The sequence below is a fragment of the Meriones unguiculatus genome, chromosome 1, assembly GCF_030254825.1.
Source record: "Meriones unguiculatus strain TT.TT164.6M chromosome 1, Bangor_MerUng_6.1, whole genome shotgun sequence".
In the NCBI taxonomy this organism is placed as follows: Eukaryota; Metazoa; Chordata; class Mammalia; order Rodentia; family Muridae; genus Meriones; species Meriones unguiculatus.
Genome location: NC_083349.1, coordinates 49,664,345 through 49,686,873, shown reverse-complemented (window position 1 = coordinate 49,686,873; position 22,529 = coordinate 49,664,345). Strand labels below are relative to the sequence as shown.

The window sequence follows — 22,529 nt, the reverse complement described above, 5'->3', positions numbered from 1 at the left end:
CAACTCAATAATAATCTTTTGTTCATAAAATTGTTCTATTTGCTGTGAAGAAGTTTTTAAATCTTATGCGAAGATCCATATCTCAGTTCCTGCTATTATTTCATCATCAAATGAATCCTATTAGGAAAACCATAGACAACATATGTCTTGCAGGGGACCAGTATTCAAGTCCAGACACCTACATGATGGCTCACAAACACCCATAATTCCAGTCCCAAGGGATTTGTGCCTATTCTGACCTTTGTGGGCTCCTGGACCCCTATGCACACATGCATACCCTCTGACACACAAAGACACATAGACTTAATAAATAATTTTTTACATACAAAAAATTCTCTTAGAGAAGAAAAGTAACAGTGCAATAGAAGGAGTTCATAAGATGACGTAAGCATTATATTAGTGTTCACACTTTCAGGACAAATGCACATAGTTTAGCCAACACACACTAACACTCACATTGCAGCTTATTGAAGAGAAAGAGGAAAAATCATGAAATTCTTCACACTGTGGAAAGCAACAGGCCCTCAAAAGAAGCAGAAAAATACACAGAAAACCATAAACTTCAACCTGACTGATCTTCAGTGATGAATGTAACAATTTCATTAAACACTTCATCGGGAGCATTTAATCCTATCACAAAATCCAAATGACTATAGTCAGCAATCTTCTTATGATAAATGAGATTGGAGATATTGGCTTCCAAATATTTAACGTCTGTTGGATCTGCCAGAAGATCTCGTCCACCACTCCACATGGCAGTTGGGACCTTCATCTTCTTTACGTCATATAACGGAGGTGTGGGCTAAAGAAAATAAGCAACAGTAATGTTTATGTTAATGGCATAGCTCCCTGTGGACTGTAAGTTGATGGCTCTTTTTTTTCAATAAAATAATAATTTCTAATTTATGACTACAGAGTAAGTTATGAACTCTTATCCTTCTCAGACAGAAATAGACTAATGGTCAAACTTTAAATCATATAAACTGAATGGCCACAAATTTCTTTGATTTATTAGACTGACACCAGTAAAATTATGGTGTCTGGTGTCAGTAATAAATCAAAGAAATTTGTGAAGTTCAGGTGAAAAGATATTTGGAAATAGCCACTGTGTGATATTTTCTAAAGAAGTGTTTTCCTAGTTTTGAAGCCAATCTGTGGTATGCTCTGGTAGTTTCCTGGGAGGTTTAGACATGCTCCATGTTTGTGTGTGTGTTTGTTTGTTTTATTTTTATATTAATTACAGTTTATTCACTTTGTTTCCCAGCTGTAGCTTCCTCCTTCATTCCCTTCCAATCCTGCTTTCCCTCCCTTATCTCCCCCCCCACGCCCCTCTCCAAGCACACTGATAGGGGAGGTCCTCCTCCCCCTCCATCTGACCCTAGCCTATCAGGTCTCATCAGGACTAGCTTTTTAAGGAAGAAGAATTTACTTAATTCTTTCATATGCTTTCCAAAGGGAGGGATTATTACCATCTGTAAAAGGAAACTTACCTGACTGTAGTGCAGCATATTCAGAGATGAACTTCCCCAGTCATAGGCTTGGAATACTCCTGTTCTGATTCCCTGGTGGTAAAAGCAGACCATTACAAAACTTAGCAATAGAAAAAGAAATCGGGATGGTGAGGCTTTATTAATTTTTTTCTCAGTATCACCATTGATTCACAGACAATGAGGCTGTATAAATGTACAATAAAACTCTATTGCAACATCCTGTGGTTCTGGGTTAATGGAGACTAATGCATATATATACTTACACCAGTATTTTACACCAGAGAGATACAGATTAAAATGACTGAGGAAACTAATAACTAATGTGCATTTCATATGTATTTCATTAATACTTAAATTATGATAGCTCCATGTCACATTTAGGAAAACCCTAAAAAGTGAAACTCTAGCTATTGTTATAACTTATTTGAAAAGGGATGATTATTTTCAAAAATAATTTTCAAATTATTTTTTAAGAGCAAATGTATTATAAAAAAAATCTCATTAAATTTAATTTTAATGATATAAAGTACAATTCAACCTGTAAATAAGTATCAATAAAGAACTAATTGGGGATGAAGTGATATCTCTGACATCAAAATACTTGTCTTGCAAATACCTGGGTCTAAATTCAGCTTTCAGAGCCCATGTTTAAAAACTAATGTGTATTTGTTTTTTATTTATTTTATTATATATTTTATTTTTACTTTTATTAATTACAGGTTATTCACTTTTTGTTCTACCTGTAGCTCACTCCCTCTTCCCCTTTCAATCCCACTCTCCCTCCCTCTTCTCCATCCATGACCCTCCCCCCTAGTCCACTGATAAGGGAGGTCCTCCTCCCTCTGACTCTAGCCCATCAGGTATCATCAAGACTGGCTGCATTGCCCTCTTCTGTGGCCTGGTAAGGCTGTTCCCTGGTCAGGGGGAGGTGATCAAAGAATAGGCCAATCAGTTTATATCAGAGACAGTCCCTGTTCCCATTACTAGGGAACCCACTTGGAAACTGAGCTGCCATGGGCTACATCTGAGCAGGGGTTCTAGGTTATCACGATGCATGGTCCTTGGTTGGAGTATCAGTGTCCAGATTTTTTGGTTCTGTTGCTCTCCTTGTGGAGCTCCTGTCCCCTCCAGGACTTTCTATCTTCTCCTTCTTTCATAAGATTCCCTGCACTCTCCCCAAAGTTTGGTTATGAGCCTCAGCATCTGCCTTGGTACTCTGCAGGTTAGAGTCTTTCAGAGGCTTCTGTGGTAGGCTCCTGTCCTGTTCCCTGTTTCCCCCTCTTCTGATGTCCATCTTATTGGCCTTTATAAATGAGGATGGAGCATCTTACCCAGAGTCCTCCTCCTTGCTTAGCTTCTTTAGGTGTAGATTTTAGTATGTTTGTCCTATGTTATATGTCTAATAAACATGTATGAGTGAGTGTATACCCTGTGTGTCTTTCTGTTTCTGGGCTACCTCACTCAGGAAAATCTTTTCTAGTTCCCACTATTTACCTGCAAATTTCAAGATTTTGTTGTTTTTAATAGCTGAGTAGTATTCCATTGTGTAAATGTACCAATGTTGTGTATTTGTAATCCAAGATCCAGAGAGCAAAAATAGACAAATCACTGGGTTCCTTTAGCCAGACAGCCTGGGCTTCTAGGCAAGTTTTGTACAAATGCAAGACAGTGTTTCAGATAAGATGTAGATAATGTTCAAATACAAGACCTAAGTATATCCTCTACCTTCCAAAGGCAGGTTTACCCTTGTGAAAATGCACTTGCAAACCATGTGCACGAGCTGACACACAGACATGTACAGACACATGTGCACACATACATACACTCTACAAAAATAACCAATCATCTAACATTATTTGAAACCAAATTAAAAAGGTGTGTAATATTTTTCAGGATATATAAATACTTTTGTTTTCATAATATTGAGCGGATATCAATACATATTTCAAAATGACGTTTGCACTGAAATTGATACATAATTAAAATAGTTATCACTTATGTATCCTTTACTTTGTAAAAAATATTTCCAATGACTACCAACACTTTTGCTACAGACTTGTGTTTATAAGCCAATTGTTTTGGATAAAAAATTAATAATAATAAGGAATAAGGCTTAAAAACAGCATAATCTTCAGACAAGTACATGGACTTTCTTCACAACCCTCAAATACTGAGAAGGAAGAGCTATGATAAACAGATTTCCCCATCTATCAAAATGTGACGCATTACTCTAAAGATTATGTGTCCATGGAAACAAAAATAATTCATTCCTGTCAGTATAGAGAAAAACCCAAGAATGCCTCTTACCCATAATATTAAATATCTCAAAATGAAAAAGGAAAATAATGAAGAAGCATGCTCTGAGGAATAATTTGGCGTGGTTTTGTTTTCACATGGATGATGTTATATTAACATGCAGAGAGAAAAAAAAATTACTTTGATGCCTGTGTCTCTAGGGAGCCTAGAACTATCTTTCACCAGCCTCTGAAGCTTGCCAAAACTGGCTAATTGGCTTCAATTTTACATCAAACAGACCTATCCTAAATTTCTACTTTTTATAGAAATGTCACAACCTAAAAGATTCAAAGTTTATTATTAAAAACAAACAAATGCAAGATACTTATTACCCAAACAAATGGAGAATAGACAGGCATCCCCAGGTGACATGTTCTACCTGAGAATAATGAAGCATGCTTTGAACTGAAGTCCCCACAGGAGCCTGTCCGGCATACACATCAAAACGACTCTGGGAGAGAGGAAAATATGATTAGTGCCTTTCTGGGGACACAGAGTAAAATACCATTTTAAAACTGTGCTACTTCTATGACTCAAATCTTTACTGAATTCGCTTAAAATGTAAATATTGTTGTATATCATATTATAGTATTTGATTGAAATACTTTTTCAGGAAAGAAGTCTTAAACTGGATGGTGATTGACTATTAGCACAAGATTTATTTAAAAAGATAATGTTCAAGTAAAAATCAATACTTGTTTGTGCACGATATTCAGCTATGCATTCATATATGATACAGGTAAAATTTTAGACATTGTCCTATCTGTAACTTTATAAACCACAAGTAAATTGTCACACCTTATCACATGAATTATTCATATTATTTCGCTTAAGATTTTCTGTACTTAAGAGTTTGGATTTGGGTGAGATGGAAAGTGAGTAGGCCTGGAAAAATAATATTCAGAATATATTACATTAAGAATCCTATTTTCAATAAAAATAAAAAAATATTCTACATTACTTAAAAAATAGTCCTCAGTTTTGATGTTCATCTATCAAGAAGATGACAGCAATGTAACACAAAGATTGAAAAACAAAAATCATGCGTACCTCATTTAAATTTTGGGGGTTATATCCAGATATCAAAGTAAGTAAATAATTACACAGTGTTCCAATTATCTCACGTTGGCACAAAAACTGCACAAAATATTTAACATCTGAATTTGAAAATATGTCTTTTTCACCAAAGAGGATCTGAAAATGACATGAGTAAACAGAAGCTAGAATATGGAGAATGAATTTTATTTAATAAAAAAACGAGGGTAGAAGGCAAGTATACTAATCACAAAATAATATTTTAACATATTGAAACATTTAGATGATTTAGTTCACTACAGCATCATTCTACACAAAGCTAAGAAAATTTCTCACCAAAAAAAGAATATGAGCTTAAAACCCTAATCAGATTCATCAGAACACAGAGACCTGTCAGGCTGCCCTGTCCGCAAGTTTGAGTCAGTCCTTTGGAGGACTTGTCCTTATTTGACGCACCCATAACTTGTAAATAAGGAAAACCTTATTACCCTCAGAGAAAGAGACTGCATTGAATATCTCAGCTCACATAAAATTGGGAAGTAGAAGATGAGGATAATAAGACAGAATGTGATAGGAGATTTGAGAAAGAATGGCTTCAATTTTTCTAATTTGACGTCAGCCATTAATACTGCTGTGTACAAAAGAATGAGCAAACTGTAAGGATAGTCTTTTCAGACTCACCAAAACATGCTACCGTCAATCAAACCCAGACCAAGACACACTACAATCAAGCCCACACTACACCAAGATGTGCTATAGTCAAACCCAATCCAAGACAGGCTACAATCATACATTCAATACACTATGACAAGCTACAGTCAAGCCCACACCAAGACACACTATGGTCAAACCCGCACTACACCAAGGCGTACTACAGTCATACCCAAACTGAGACATGTTATAGTCAAACCCACACCAAGACACACTGCAACCAAACTCACACTATACCAAGACAGGCTACAGTCAAGCCCAAATCAAGATATGCTACAATCATACACACGATACATCATGACATGGACATGGCTAGAGTCAAGCCCGCAGTACATCAAGACATACTGCAGCTGTCACTATGCTACACTAAGGCACTTAAGAATCAAATTGTCAAAAAGCAAAGAACCTAGTTAAATGAAGCAGCTACTCACAAAGAATCTTCAGTGAGCCTAAGAGATGACTTATCAGCAGAAAGCACAGAGGTCCATAGACAGGAGAATATATTTAACTCCCTAAAATAAAATATGATTCACCAAGACTTCCACAGGCAACAAAGTCATACTTAGGATACAAAGCAGTAAGAGAATGTCCCAAGATATGCAGTAAATAACAGAATCTATGCCACTAGCACACAAGCAATAGCTACAAAACAAAACAAAAAACCTTCAAGGCAAATGAATAGATACAAGGAAATGAATTAATAAAGAGTACTAAAAAGGCATTTATAGGAAGAGCATTTACAAATTAAAACTTATATTATTTACAATATAATATAAATTTCATACAATAAGAGACAGTCCTAAACATTTATGTGTATGTAGGTGTGGGTATGTACACATGAGTGCTGTTCCTATGAAGGCCAGAGGTGAGGCAAGCCATGGTGCTACAGTTTCAGGCGGCGGTGAGCTGCCTGATGTGGGCTCTAGGATCAAACAATGGTCCTCAGGAAGAACTGGAAATGTTCTTAACCACCCAGCCATCTCCTTGGCCCCTATGTTCTTATGTAAAAGGTACTGAGTAAATTAAGTATTATAATGTGTTGCTGTCCCTAAAGAGGAGGCTAAAAAGTAATACCTAGGAAATAGACTTTAAGAAACAACTATAGGATTCTTTCACTCTGGCCAAAGTTTGGCTATGATTCTCAGTCTCTTCTTTGATAAGCTGGTGGGTAGAGTATTCAGAGGTCCTCTGTGGAAGGCTCCTGTAATGTTCCTTGTCTTCTCCTACTTCTGACGTCTATCCTGTTCCTCCTTCTGAATGAGGATTAAGCATCTTCCCTAGGGTCCTCCTTGTTGTTTAGCTTCTTTAGGACTATAGATTTTATTATGTTTATCCTATATTATATGGCTAATTGCCACTTATAAGTGATTTTATACCACCTGTGTCTTTCTGCTCCTGGGTTACCTCACTCAGAATGATCTTTTCTAGTTCCATATATTTGCCTGCAAATTTTACGATTTCCTTGTTTTTAATTGCTGAGTAATATTCTATTGTGTACATGTACCACAATTTCTGTATCCATTCCTCCATTGAGGGACATCTAGGTTGTTTCCAGATTCTGGCTATTACAAATAAATCTGCTGCTATGAACATAGTTGAGAAGAAGATATAGAAAGATCTGGAGGAGTCAGGATCTCCACAAGGAAAACAACAGAGTCAAAATACCTGGGCCAGGGTCCATTACTCCAAGGACCATGCATGGAGATGACCTAGACCCCTGTTCAGAGGAAGCCCATTGGCTGCTCACTGTCCAAGTGGGTTTCCTAGTAAGGGGTACAGGGCTGTCTCTGACATGACCTTAGTGCCAGCTCTTTGATCGCCTGCCCCTGGAGGGTGGAGCCATGTCAGTCACAGAGGAAGATGATGCAGCCACTCCTAATGAGACCTGATAGGCTAGGGTCAGATAGAAGGGGAGGAGGACCTTGCCTATCAGGGGACTAGAGAAAGGGCATAGGGGAAGAAGAGGGAGGGTGGGTGTGACTGGGAGGAGATGAGGAAGGGGGTTACAGTGGGAATACAAAGTGAATAAACTGTAATAAATAAATATATGAATAAAATTAAATTTTTAAAAAGAAATAATTACAGAACAGCATTTTAAGACTGTCTTTATTTTGTAGTGGCAGCTGGTATTGCTGCCAATAGGCAGCCCAGATGGACCAGATGCTGGAATTGCAGACACCCCCACACCCAGCTCCAGATGGACCAAGAGCTCTCACTTCAAGTACACTCCACACCCGGGTTAGAAACTGTTAAAGCTTCATTTAATCAAACTGTCTTCCCAAAGGGCATTAAGGTACATAGACTCAAGCCTAAGAACCTTACACTAGGCACACCAAGGCACATAAGAGTAAAATTGCCCAACACAAAGGAGAAAATATAAGTACTTATAAAGCCAGACTTTAAGACAGAGGAAATGCTCTGACAGTGTGGACAGAGTTCTCCTGAGAAACAACAGAGCAAGAAAAAGAAGTGGAACAACTTTAACCTGCCTGTGATATTTCAAAGCTTCTAAATCCCAATTTCTATCCATCTTATTGACACATTCAGGTAAAAAAAAAAAAAAAAGACTATTTAGGAATAAGTGAGCCAAGCAATCTATTACTAGCAATGTAAAAACAAACAAACAAAAACATCAAATACATTTCTACTCTCTGTAGGAAAATGGTCATTAATGGGAATCAAAATCACTGCATTAAAATAGAAAACAGTACACAAAAAACACATGGAGGGTTTTTTTTTCACAGCTTAATGTATTTTAAAATCTAAAGTTTGTTTTAAAAGAAATAATGATGATGGGACTATATGTCAGTGTAAAAACATATTAGCACAAGTTTTAATATGAGTTTACTAATTTAAGAGAAGTTTAAAATAATAGAATTATGTAATATTTATTATTTGCACAGAAGCCATGATACAGGCAAGATACTTGCTAAACAACTTTGATTAGCTTCCTAATCAAAGCACTTTCAATGCACATTCCTTTAAATGCATAAAAAGCATTTACACAGGTAGGTACTCAGAGCTGTAAAACACTTCTCAACAAATGTAAACAGGTCTAGAGGTGAAAACCTTATTCTTGAACTAAATAAAATTAAAGTAGAAATTAATATCAGATATATATCAAAACCTCTGGCACTTGAAAGTCTTTAAAGACACCAATAGGCCAAGTAAGATATTGAGCAGAGGCTGGAGTGTTTTAAACTCAACTTAAAATGAAAGTGTAACGTTAAAACTGTCTGATGAACACGAGGCTGTGTGTGGAAAGAAAAGGTATAGACTGCTCTCGCAGAAGCCAAGAGTTCACCTCCCAGGACCATCATCAGGCAGCTCACATCCTCCAGCTTCAGAGGATCTGATGCTCTCTCCTGACCCCCACAGGGTCCTTACACTAATAGTGTAAACACACACACACACAGTTAAAAGTAAAAATGAATCTAAACCAAAGCAAAGCTAAACTCCCTACCCAGTACAAGCTACCTCTGAACACTCAACAATTTTGTGACATAGCGTCTTGAGAACTAAAGTGGCAGGGTCAGAGAGAATTTCTGGCAGTGTTTTGTGTCTCTTACGGAATTGTTGGGAAATAACTTCATAGCAATAGTGTCGTTTTGATGGATAAAATAGGCCCATTGTTTGAAAACAAATTTCCTAATTTCATGCAGAGAGATAATACATCTAAATAATCATGTCTAGTTAAACTAAATTTGTAGTTTACATTTTCCAAAAAAGACAAAAAAAATCCCAGATAATTTAACCACTGAAGTTGATGATATGAAAGCATTGGTTATATGATTTCTTCCCTAGAAATTAAATTAAAAGAAGAGTACCCAGATGTTTTATGAGGCCATTGTTACCTTGACTCATAATACAGGAAAATGAATGGCAACCAGTGAGCCTCAGAAACCCAGAGGCCTGACATTCCATAAAGTGTTGGCAAAGGTGGGCAGCGACATGTGACCAGGGGGAATATGTTAAAATACCTGAAACATCACCTTAAAAATTAAAGATAAATACAGTGGCTGGAGAGATGGCTGAGAGGGTAAGAGCACTTGCTCTTGAAGAACAACTTTAGTTCTCAGTACCTGTGTGCTACAGTTTGAAGGTCACTGATGTACTTTTCTGACCTCCCCAAGCACCGGGCACACATGCGCTACACAAACATACACACAAGCAAATCTCTCATAGGCAAAAATTTAATAAATTTGAAAAAAAAGTAAAAAGAAAGCCGTGAAGCGGTGTCATGTGTCTTTAATCCCAGCACTCAGAAGCGAGATGCAAGCAGATCTGTGTGAGTTTGAGGCCAGTTTGGTCTGCAGAGCTACATCCAAAACAGCTAGGGCTACACAGAGAATGCTGCCTTGAAGGAAAAAGAAAGAAAGAAAGAAAGAAAGAAAGAAAGAAAGAAAGAAAGAAAGAAAGAAAGAAAGAAAGAAAGAGAAAGGAAGGAAGGAGAGAAGGAGGGAGGGAGGAAAGGAAGGAAGGAAAGAAAGAAAAGAAAGGAAGGAAAGAAAGCATAATTACACAAGATAAATATATTAATAAAAATATCAGGAGATTGAAAAAGTAAATGGGTAAAAAAAAAAAAAATGATTAACTGTTACATGGCACATCAGAGCCTTGTGAGAACCCCTCTGGGGCTCTGGGAGAGCGGCACAGTGGCCATGAGGGAAAATGAACTCTGGAATCGGCCAAGAGTACGTACATCATCCTCTCCACTCTTTAGGCTTTTTCTTTTTTCTTTCTTTCTTTTTTTTTTTAACTCTTAGTTTACAGCTATTTCTGGTACTGTGCTGTAAGTATTACAAACCTTGCTCAGAGTTTTTTTCACATATCCGATCAGGCGTAAAAGCCCTGACATGTGTTTAACAGTTGCAGCTGGACCCAGTGCAAAATTTATTTTGATCTTCTGAGCCAATTGTGGATTTGTTGCAAATGCCCCAAAGGCTGAAAGAAAAGATTATAATTTATATACTAGTCTTCTTTCCATTATTTTATTTTATTTTTCTTTATTTGTATGGACATTTTGCCTGCGTGTATATCTATGCACCAAGTTTGTACTTGGTGACTAAGAAGGCCAGAATATAACAGGGGATCACTTGTAATGGGAGTTACAGACTGTTGTGTGATACCATACGGGTACAGAGAATTGAACCTAGGTCCTCTGGAACAGTGGGTTGTGCTCTTAATCGATGAGCCATCACTCCATCCCTTAGTGTGCCCCCTTGAAAAACTCCTGTGTTATTTGGCTAGGTCACCACTCTGACTAAATGTGTGTTCTTTCTCATCTATTTCAAGGCTATCTCTGGCAATTCTCTTCTAAAACACTTGGATGTGCCCCTCTGGGTTACTTTCTTTTAATTTTATTAATTTCTTCCACTATGAATGTTTAGGGGTGCACAGTTTGACATTCGATGATTTCAACTGCTTTTTAAACAATAAGATAGATAAACCTTTCCTGCACTTTTTTGCTAAGTTCTGTCTCTGTCCCTGTTTGGCTTCTGTTTTTTGTTGTTGCTGTTTTTTTGTTTGTTTGTTTGTTTTGTTTGTTTTGTTTTGTGATAGAACACTATGTGTGTGTGGGGGGGTAAGGATTGTAAGCATTAAGATGATTCGTCTGCACCTGCTGGACTTGCAGGCTGGTAGCTCCAGCTGAGGTGGTTGGGGCAGTCCTCAGGGTTGCCTGGAATGTGGAGGCTTTTCTTGAAGGGGGACAGGGTTGGTAGAGAAAGTAGAGTTTATGGGATGATGTGGGCTAGGGAAGAGCAACCAGAGGCAGCAACCAAACATCCCACCAAGTTCTTCAACTAAATTCTCTCTTTTGGAATATGTCTATGTGTGCATCAAGTTGACAAAAACTATCTAGCACAATTATACAGTTGCAGTTCCCAGTGTGGTGTAGCTGGTACACTTCTTAAAAAACAAAACATATCAAAAGAACCTGGCAGTGGTTAGCATGTATTAAGGATTTGCACATAAGCTTCACACTTGCAGCAATTGCTTCGGGTTCTTGAGTTGTCTGTTTTCCAAAACCATGCCTGTAAGTTCAAGTTGAACTTAAGGTGTTTTGCCATAAAATCTTCCTTGAAAGTGGAGAAGATGCCCCTTACATGCCACGCAACCATTTCTATAGCTTTCTATCAGTTAGGAGTTCCTAACTCCCAAGACATGATGTGTTTGTGTGTGAGGTTATGTCTGTGTGTTTATGTATGCGTGTGCATGAGTCCACACGTATATAATCACGTTTAATGGCTATGGCTATAAAAGTTTAAGATTTTGAAGAAGTTTAATGTATTTGGGGCTGCCAACTCTGTCATGACTTGGAGAAAGTCATCCGGTTATGGCCAAGATTGGCATCCCCACATTTCTCTGCTTTCCTCTTTATTGTCTACATGACTATTAAATTAAACTTCTGTAAGCATCGTTCCATTTTTGTTGTGTTTTTTTTTTTTTTCATTAAGGAGGCTTTAGAATTTCAGCAACGTTTGTGAGGTTCACAAACATTTTTGCCTATCAGAATTCCAAGGGGAATGAACTGACCTACTTACTGACATCAAACTAGTAAGTGCCTTGAATAAAAATAAGCACCCTGTAAATTCATTTCCAAGAAAGATGGTCTCACAGAAAAAAAAAAATATATATATATGACTCCAAATGTATTAGCATCTGAACTGTCCTTGATACAGCCTGCCTTATTAATTCAGAGCTTTGGGGAAAAAAACCACGTTTCTTTAATATACAGTGTTATCTTGTAAGTAACAAGCACCAAATTATCTTTCAAGCAGTAACAACATCACAATTTTAAACAAACAATGTGCAATTTAATAAGGAATGTTTGTCCAGGTAGTCACGTGGGTTGGAAGCATTTACTGTTTTTAGCACTTTCATAATAAAAACTGTCATGACTCTAACCAGTCCAGAAAAAAAAAAAAAAAAACACCAGGCAAGTAAATCTTTGTGAAAACTCACTAGGCCCTCAGAATTTAATTGCTCAGAGTCCAAATAAATAAAATTAATCCTAAACAGTTTCTATTTCTAATAGAAAACATCAAGTTTCTATTAGAAAATTAGTATAGGACCCTAGAAACAAACATGGCAACTTAATTTTGGAAACTCCAGTTGCAGAGAATCCAATATATGGGACACATACCCAACATTTCAATGTGTTATGCATTTGGAATGATGATGCTTAAAAAGTAGATAAACTAGTAATATCAATTATGCTTGTTGTTAATTTGAAAATCTTAGCCAGCTGCTGGGGCTCAGATCTACAATCTCAGCGCTCGAGAAACCATGGCAGAGGGATTGTGAGATTAAGGCTATCCTGGGCTATGTTGCAAAGCCCTCTACTAAACAACACAACCATAAAAAGCTTGTATATTTATTACCTAAGCAAAATCATTTCACAACTGGATCAGTGGCTGGTGTAAGCCTTTCTAAATACTGAGATAATGTCATTTAAAAAATACAAAACTATTTCCAGAAGAATCTATGATCCCATCTCAGTCTCCCAACATACCGAGAAGAGTGCCCTCAGAGTAGCCAACATAATAAATATGCTTCTGTGCTGTTTTGTTTATAATGAAGTCAATGGTGGCAGGAATGTTGTATTTTATTTGTTGATCATAACTGTGTGACACAAAACAAACACAGTATGTTAATGTTTATTAATAATTAAAGTTTAAACTTTGTATATTAAAACAGGAACTTAAGGAGTCTTTCGTCTGAATAATGAAATTGCATTATCAAATACTCTAATCTGTTATTTCTAGTTACCTGCTTAGAAGCACCATCTCATTCAATGCCCACAGAAACCTTGATATGATCTTAGGTTTGTGTGCCTCATAGGGAGCTGAAGATCAGAGACAACTAAGTGACAAGCTAAATGTCAAAGCATGTTTGCAGTTTACCTGATTTGTATAATATGTTTACATTTATGCATTTTTACATGTAAAACCGATACACTTATTCTAGCTTTACTTTATTTCAATGAAGTCATTTTCTGAGTTAGATGAACTTTCAAAGTAATTAGTAGTTGGGAAATATAAATAGATAATATTTATTTTCCTCTTAATTACATATGAAAATTCAAAACAAAATTCCAAGCATATTTTGTCTATTAATTTTTTTAAACTAATGTCCCATAATAAAGATGTTTTCAGCCTTCAGTAGAACATAATAAATTTATGATGGCATAAAAAGTTTTAATAGTGGCCTTCAACAGCCACCCTGGAGAGACTGGCGAGACCTCCACTCTTCAGCCCTCTGCCTGCAGGAGGGACCCTGGGCAAGCCCAACAGTGGTGAGCTGGACCCTGTTCCCTGCACGCTCCTTCTACTAGACCTCACTCCAATATGCATTTTGAAGGCCAGTGGCCCCAAGGACCACCGGGTAATACCCTTCTGACGATAGTTCCAAGACTGCCCTGTCCCAGACTCTGGGCCAACCTAGCAGTAGAGATCCCAGCCCTGTCCTCTGCATGCCCCCTTCCAGGTCCAGGGAGCAGCCCCTACGCGTGGGGGTCCACAGTAGTCACTCCTAAGTGAGACTTCTGTGCACCAGCCCTGGTCTGCCCAGGGCCACTGGGCAAAACATCAGCCTTGAGCCATGCCCTCCACTTTTCCAGCTCTATTTACGAGATCACGGCCATACCTACATTCTTTGAGGCGTGTGGCCATCAGGGACTACCCGGTAAGACTTGCCCCCCACACCCTCCTCCTGGCCAGCCAATCCCCCTAAAACACTCCCAACACAGGTAAACCTCATCTTATCCTCAACCCACCACTTTCTGACACACAACTCATCCTGCATTACCTGAGGTTAGCCAATACCAGAAACAACCAGACATCTAAAGGCCAGAAAAGAAAAAAAATAACAAGAGCCATGGCAATATGGCAACACCAGACTCAGGCATTATACCACAGCAAGCCCAGGATATCTTAACAGAACTGAAGTGCAAGAAAGTGACCTTAAATAAAATCTTATAAAGATGATAGAGGCTTTTAAAGAAGAAATGAATACATCTCTTAAAGAAATACAGGAAAATAGTATTAAACAGTTAGGAGCCTTTCAAGAGAAAATAAATAAAACCTTTAAAGAAATAAAGGAAAACACAATTGAACATTTGAATAAAACTATGTAAGACCTGAAAATGAAAGTAATGCAATAAAGAAAGCACCATCTGAGGAAATCTAGAAGATGGAAGAGCAAAGAAACAATGGATGCAAGCATCAGCAACAGAATCCAAGGGATGAAAGAGAGAATCTCAGGAGTAGAAGATATGATAGAAGAAATTGATCAAAGAAAATGTTAAATCTGAAAAAATTCTGACACAAAACATCAAGGAAATCTGAAATACTATTAAAAGACCAAACCTAAAAATAATGGGAATAGAAGAAGGTAAAGAATACCAGCTCTGAGGACCAGAAAATATTTTCAACAAAATCATCAAAGAAAATTTCCTCAACCTAAAATAAGAGATGCCGATAAACATACTAGAAGCATACAGAACGCCAATTGGATTGGAGCAGAAAAGGAAATTCTCCTGCCACATAATAATCAAAACACTAAATCCACAGAACAAAGAAAAAATAATAAAAGCTGCATGGGGAAAAGGCCAAGTAACATATAAAGGCAGAACTATCATAATTACACCTGACTTCTCAACAGAGACTCTAAAAGCCAGAAGGGCCTGAGGTATTGTCATGCAGACTCTAAGAGACCACAGAAGTCATCCTAGAATACTATACACAGCAAAACTCTCGGTCACCATAGATGGAGAAAAAGAAAAAAAAAGATATTCCAAGACAAAACCAAATCTAAGCAATATCTACCACAAATCCAGCTTTACAAAAAGTATGAATGGAGAAACTTTTCAAGGAGGGTAACTACATCCAAGAAAACATGGGAAATAAATAATTCCACTGAAAAAAAAGGAAGTACAACCAAACACATACTAACACCACCAACATAAAAATAACAGAAATTGACACTTATTGGTCATTAATAGCTCTCAAATTCACTGATCTCAATTCACCAATAAAAAGACACATGCTAACAGAATGGTTGTGAAAACACGATCCATCATTCTGCTGCATACAAGAAACACACCTCAGCAATAAAGATAGAGATTACTTCAGAGTAAAGGGCTGGAATAAAAATGTTTTCTAAGCTAAAGGATCCAATATGAAAGCTGGAATAGTCATTCTAATATCTAATAAAATAGACTTTCATCCAAACTTAATCAAAAGAGATGGGGAAGGACACTGAACACTTCATACTAATCAAAGGAAAAAAATACATCAAGATGATATCTCAATTCTGAATATCTATGTCCCAAATGCAAGGGCACCTACATTACTAAAAGAAACATTACTAAAGTATAAACCACACATTGAGCCCCACACTTTAATAGTAGGAGGCTTCAGTATGCTTCTTTTACCAATAGACAGGTCATCCAGACAGAAATTAAATAAAGAAATAATGAAACTAATCAATGTTACAAGTCAAACAGAACTAACAACAGCCTCCAGAATGGGAAAAATATATTCACCAACCCTACATCTGACAAAGGGCTACTATCCAAAATATATAAAGAACTTAAGAAATTAAACACCAACAAACCAAATAGCCCAATTAAAAATGGGATACAGAGCTAAACCAACAAGTCTCAACAAAGGAATCTCTAATGGCAGAGAAATACTTAAAAAAATGTTCAGCATCCTTAGTCATCAGGGAAAGGCAAATCAAAAGGACTTTGCGATTCCATCTAAGACCTGTCAGAATGGCTAAGATAAAAATTTCAAATGTCAGCACATACTGGCAAGGAAGTGAAGCAAGGGGAACACTCCTCCATTGTTGGTGATAGTGCAAACTTGTACAACCACTTTGGAAATCAATCTGGAGATTTCTCAGAAAACTGGGAATATATCTACCTCAAGACTCAGCTATAACGTGCATGGGCTCAAAAGATGCTCTACCATACCACAAGTACACTTGTTCAACTATGTCCATAGAAGTTTTATTTGGAATAGCTAGAAACTGGAAATAACCTAGATGTCTCCCAAAAAATAGAATGGATACAGAAAAAAAATGTGGTACATTTACGCAATGGAATAGTACTTAGCTATCATACAAACACATCATGCAATTTGCAGGCAAATGGATAGAATTAGAAAAGATCCTGAGTGGGGTAACCCAGACCCAGAAAGACATGCATGGAATGTACTCACTTATAAGTGGACATTAGCCAAAACGTACAGGATAACCATGCTACAATCTAAAGACCCAGAGAAGCTAAGTAACAAAGAGGTCCCAATAAAGACTGCTGAGTCTCACTCAGAAGGGGAAATAAAATAGGCATCTGAAATATATGGAAGGAAAGAACTGTGTAGAAGATGGGAGGGGGAATGTAACAGCAGTGGTGGTCAGGTGTGGGGAGATCGGGGAACAGTGGAAAGGAAGGGGAGGAGTGGGAGAGAGAAGTGAAATAGGTGAGGGAGCATCTCTGAGACACGGAAGGCCTGAGGAGTCTACAGGGTGACCCTAGCTGAGATTCCTAAGAGTAGGAGATATGGAACCTGAAGTCAGGTGGGACTTCCAGTGGAGGGGGGGGACACCAACCCACTCATAAAACTTGACCCAAAATCTGTCCTGCCTACAAAAAATGTATGGACAAAGATTTGAACGAATGGCAAGCCAATGTCTGGCCCAATTGAGACCTACCTCAAGGGAGAGAGCCAACCACTCTCAATATTAATAATACTGTGCTATGCTTGCAGATAGAAGCTTAGTGTAACTGTCTTCTGAGAGGCTTCATCCAGCAGCTGATGGCAACAGAGGCAGAGACCCACAGCTAAAGAATAGGCCAAGCTAAGGGAGTTTTGTGGAAGAGTGGAAATAAGTGCTGAGGGAGTCAGGGGTCAAGGAGACCACAAGAAGACCTACACAGTAAACTAACCTGGACCTACTGGGGCTCACAGAGACTGAACCACCAACCAAAACGCTTCCATGACCTGGACCTAGTCCTCAACACACGTGTAATAGGGGTGCAGCATGCTCATCATGTGAGTCCCCTAACAATGGAACTAAGGGGTTATCTCTGACTCTGTTGCCTACATTTGGATCCCTTTCTCATAGCTTGGCTTTCTTCTCTGGCCTCAGCATGAGAGGGTGTGCTCGGCCCTGTTGTTACTTGAGGTGCCAGGGATGTTGGTACCCCTTAGACCCTCCCTTCTCTGAGGAGGAGGAGAGGGGGAAATGGGTGGAAGGAGGTGTGAGGGCAGTAATGGGAGGAAAGGGGAGGGGCTGAGATCAGGTTGTAAAATGATTACATAATAAAAAAAGGTTTAATACAGTTTTAAGGAAAAAAGAACCATAAACATAAATAACATTAGTACTTCTTACCTAAAAGCCCAGAATTCTCTGGAATCTGGATCTAGGTACACATGTTTCCTGGCATAGGTGTTGCCCCTGCTGTTCCCCATCCACACATCAAAACCAGCATCTGCAAGAAGGAAGCCCAGGCTGCCGCTGGGAGGGTTGAGAATCCAAATAGAAGCAGATAGAGGCCACCCATGATGCAAATAAACTACAGGCTTTGGAACTAAAAACCAAGGAGAGAAAAGTCCTTGTTATTTGTAATTGTTCTAATCATGCAAAATAATGGGGCTTATCTTGACATTTTATAAATAGATATTACAATTTTAGCCCATTTATGTCCTTCATTATCATCTCTTTGACCCCTTATTCCTTTCTGGGAAATGATTAATAGCATGAATTTGAATCATTGTTATATACTGAAATCCACAAAAGAAGTGTTAGTGAGTCATTGCACTTAACATAAACAGATCTCCAAATTCTTTATGATAAAATAATCATTACATCTGTAGGATCTTTTTATTTCTTCCTTCTACCCCCTTTAATAAATACAAATTTCCCTACTGAAAGTTTTTAATTTCTAAAATTTATGAATTAGATTTTCTTCTAGTGGAGTTCAAACTTATGAAAAGCAAAATATAATATGTGTATACTATTTCAAAAATAACTAAATCAACAACAAAATACTAAACTTGAACATGATATTTGTAGTCTGACGGTCCCGATGAATACATGAGCTAGGTGTTATTATCAGGAAAGGCATGGGTTCTTCCAGCAGTAACTGAAGCTTTCTATGACTCAGTGTGCTTGAAAGTTCTGGGCCTTCTTACCACGTGTTAGAGCTCCTGCCCTGTCTGGAAAGCTTAATTTATGAAGTAGTTTTTGTTTCTCCTTGCTTTCAAGGCAATCAACATAAGCCAGGTGTCATGAAGAACCTCATCTTTGGATATGTGATATCTGGAATTTGGATAAATTTGGATATCTAGAGGTCTGAGGATCCTTACTATGGGTAATTGAATGGGAAGGTTCTGCATAGAATGAATTTGACTGAAGATATGAAGAGTTGGAATATTTTTATCTTCACTCTGATCTTACCTAAATTTCTAGACTCGTTCTTCCCACGTGGAATTCTGTAAACTGTGATGATGTAACCATCTTCAGTCACCACGTCATACTCTTCATATATATAACCCCAGTAAGAAATCATCTCACCCTACATGGAGAAGAGAGAACACACAGACTTTTATTCATTTGCTATCTAGGCACTTTAGTAATCATGAGTGTGAATCTTTATAGAGCAAGGCAGGAAGTCCTATATAACAAGAACCTCCCCTCCGGGTTATAATATCCATGACAATCAGGAAATAAGCAGTGAAATTAACAGTATCAAAAACACTGAAACAATGTTCATTAATACCTAGTATCACTTACAACATTCATGTTGGCTTCAGGATTTCTGGGTTTTGGCTTGAATAAAGAGAATATATTTCCAATTATATGGAGAAGGCACATTGTTCTCAGCAGCCACCGCATGTTAAACCTGCTGGGAAATAGCTGATGGCAAGAGAGAGTAAAGGTCTTGTTGAGCATTGGGTTCACACACCACCTTTTTTAAAATTGGTCATATCCGCGAATAAGGCTCTTAGAAAGAACTCTATCCATCTCAAAGGATTAAATTAAAACTATGTCGACCTGCTATTATTTGTAAAAGCCACCCATTTCTCTCCTCACCTTTCGTCAACATTTAAACAAACATTGTTCTTGTTGTAAAGCTTTACTGAAAGTTCTCTGTTAGTTGGCCTAAATGAGTAAGATTAGTGTTCGGCTTCTTTCTTCAGAACCGTTAGACAACTTAACTGAAGCCTATTACAATTTAACAGCGGAGTAAGGATGAGAGGAACCATAGAAGAAAAAGAGCACAGGTGTTAGACAGAAAGGCAGAGTGACCGACCATTCTCACGAAAACTAGGACTCATGAAAACCGGGGACTTTGTTTGGTCAACATTGCCTTTTTTTTTTTAAGAATGTGCAAGATTTCAGAAGCACAAATACTGGCAACAAAAATGTACACTGTTTTCAGTCTTTTCTTGTTGCCTTCTACAGAGATTTTTATTAACGTACCATTCTGTGAACAACAATGGAACGTTATACATGTAAACTTTTAAATGATTAAATCCTTCATAGAAAGGAAAGCCCAGTCACAATACACTCAGTATACCCTGCTTTTCTTCCCTGAGAAAAATACAATCTATTCTGTTCCTTTAAAAAAAAAAAAAAAAAAAAAGGACAATTTCCTAAATATTGAGGTCACCAAAGAGCAGAAAAATACATTTTAGTAAACTATTTTTCTATTTTTTGATTTGATAGAATCAAGATAGTGATTTTCAATAAAATTTACTGTCTTTAAAGTAGACCCTTCACTTACAGATATACTCACTGTGAATTTAAATCATAAGGCTTAAAATCCCAGAGCACATACTCATTTCCACCAAATGTGAAGCCTTCAGGTTACCTAGAGGGTAAAGGGAATTAGAATTCTCTTTTTCCTTAGTGTGCCAATAAATAATGTGAATGTGCTTTTGTTTTTTGGTTTTGTTTTGATTTTATGACTTAAAAGTAGCAAAAGCAACTTTTGCAGTTACTCTTTAATATTTGTCAGGTACAAAATCGACTATCAAGATGGACGTGGTTCTAAAATAGCCTCAAAGCCTCAGGAACTCTGTGATGTGACACTTGATAAAAATGCCCCTTCCTCACACCCTGCTCCCCTGAAAAACTCTCATTGTAACTGTTGTGAATGTTCTTGTTTGTTTGTTTCATATGGGAAAATCACAGCTGAGAAGACATATCTTTGTTGCACCCATAAAGATGATCCCCTAGGGTCCTGCAGAGACTGATGCGCCAACAGAGGACCATCATGGAGAGGACCGAGACACCCTGCTCAGATGTGGCTCACTGGCAGCCCAGTCTCCATGTGGATCTCTGAGTGAGAGGATCAAGGACTACCTCTATCATGAACTCAGTTGACTGCTCTCTGATCACTCGCCCCTGGCAATGCAGCTTTGCCAGGCTACAGAGAAACAGGATCCAGGCAGTCCTGATGAGACTTAACAAGCTCTGGGCAGATGGCAGTAGTGGAGAACTCTCCCTTTCAATGGAGTAGAGAAAGGGGATGAGGGAAAGAGGGAGGGAGGATGGGAGTCAGGGGAGTTGAGGGAAGGGGCTTCAATCGGGATATATAATGAATAAATTACGAAGAAAAAAATTAAAATTAAAAAAAATTAGATGATCCCTGGTATATTTCAAGGGAATTAAGGTAAACTGTTACAAAAAGCTTTTGAATTTTGTGGTAGATAGAGTTATAAAATGAATGATAACAAGCTTTGCAACTATGAACAAAGTCAAAATTTAAGGTACATTTTCTTTGAACTAAATGCAAAAATTTTTTAAAAACTGGGGAATAGCTTCAAAATACATGAATGGCAAAGCATTAGTAACCAACATGCATGAAAACATATATGAATTTATTAGTAATAAACACAACTCAAAAGAAAAAAATAACTAAAAACCAGCATAGCAAAGCCATATGAAAAATACCAACAAATAAATTATTATATTATTATTATTATTATCATTATCATTATTAGTTTTTTGAGATAGTATTTGTCTGTGTGACCTTGGCTGTCTGGTACTCGCTTTGTAGACAGGGTTGGCCTCAAACTTACAGAGATCTCCCTGCCTCTGCCTCCCCAAGTGCTGGGATTACAGGAGTGTGCCACCATGCCAGGCTACATTACTGTATTTAATATAAACTAACATGACCTCTTTGTCATGTCATAATGGTATTATCTCCTAAAAATAAGAAAGAAAATTTCTTCCTTAGATATTTCTATTCCTGCTCTCTTGGAAAGTAATCCACATGCATATGCAAAAGGAAATACGTATGTTTTGGCTGGATGTAATCTGCGTGCTGAGGGCCCATTGTGCTGGAAATTTGGTCTGTTGAGCTTCAGCGAAAACTGTGGAATCTGGAAGAAGAGATGGACTCTAGGGAACTGTCATTACAAGAGCATACCAACATTGCACCAACTAATTCTGAATATCAGAAAGAATCAAATCTGATTGGAAAAGATTTTTTTCACAGGAATGTTCGTTATTTAAAATAATAATGTTAAAGCCCGGCCCACACTCCATTTTTGCTTCCAGGCTTACCTTGAGGTCTCTTCTACATAAATACCATCTTTTTTTTTTTGGTCACATTGTATCATGCACTGACATTCATGATAATATGCTAGGGATCATTAGCTCCTCCTAGGATATGGTTGATAGTAGAAAATACTGGTTTAGTAGCAAAGTAAAATATAAAAATTGTAGACTAGAGAATAGTATGAGAGTCCAGAATTCATTCTGTAGGCCTTACAGTTATAGGAGAATGTTCTTTGTCTAGACAGTGAAACTAAAGCAGGTTGGAAATCATGGTTTCAGACAAGGAAGAAGATTCAGAACATCTGTCCTGCAGTTTTGGTAGAAGTTATTTTAAAAACAAGAAGAAAGAGAGAAAGATGGAGAACAAAAGCCATGTGACTGAATGCAGAAAAAGAGGCACAAGGAAAGATCTCTTTT

The 22,529-nt window shown here is 37.6% G+C and overlaps 1 protein-coding gene across 1 annotated transcript; it reads right to left on the bottom strand.

The window, feature by feature from the left end:
• Positions 1-562: 562 nt before the first annotated feature.
• LOC110539758 (tear acid lipase-like protein) lies at positions 563-19,439 on the bottom strand. The gene is made up of 9 exons (XM_021626574.1): positions 19,338-19,439; positions 19,002-19,119; positions 17,934-18,132; positions 13,048-13,157; positions 10,339-10,475; positions 4,836-4,979; positions 4,165-4,236; positions 1,491-1,562; positions 563-802 (listed from the first exon to the last, which is right to left on the bottom strand). Exons 1-9 carry the CDS (start codon positions 19,437-19,439, stop codon positions 563-565), a joined length of 1,194 nt encoding a protein of 397 aa, XP_021482249.1.
• Positions 19,440-22,529: the final 3,090 nt, after the last annotated feature.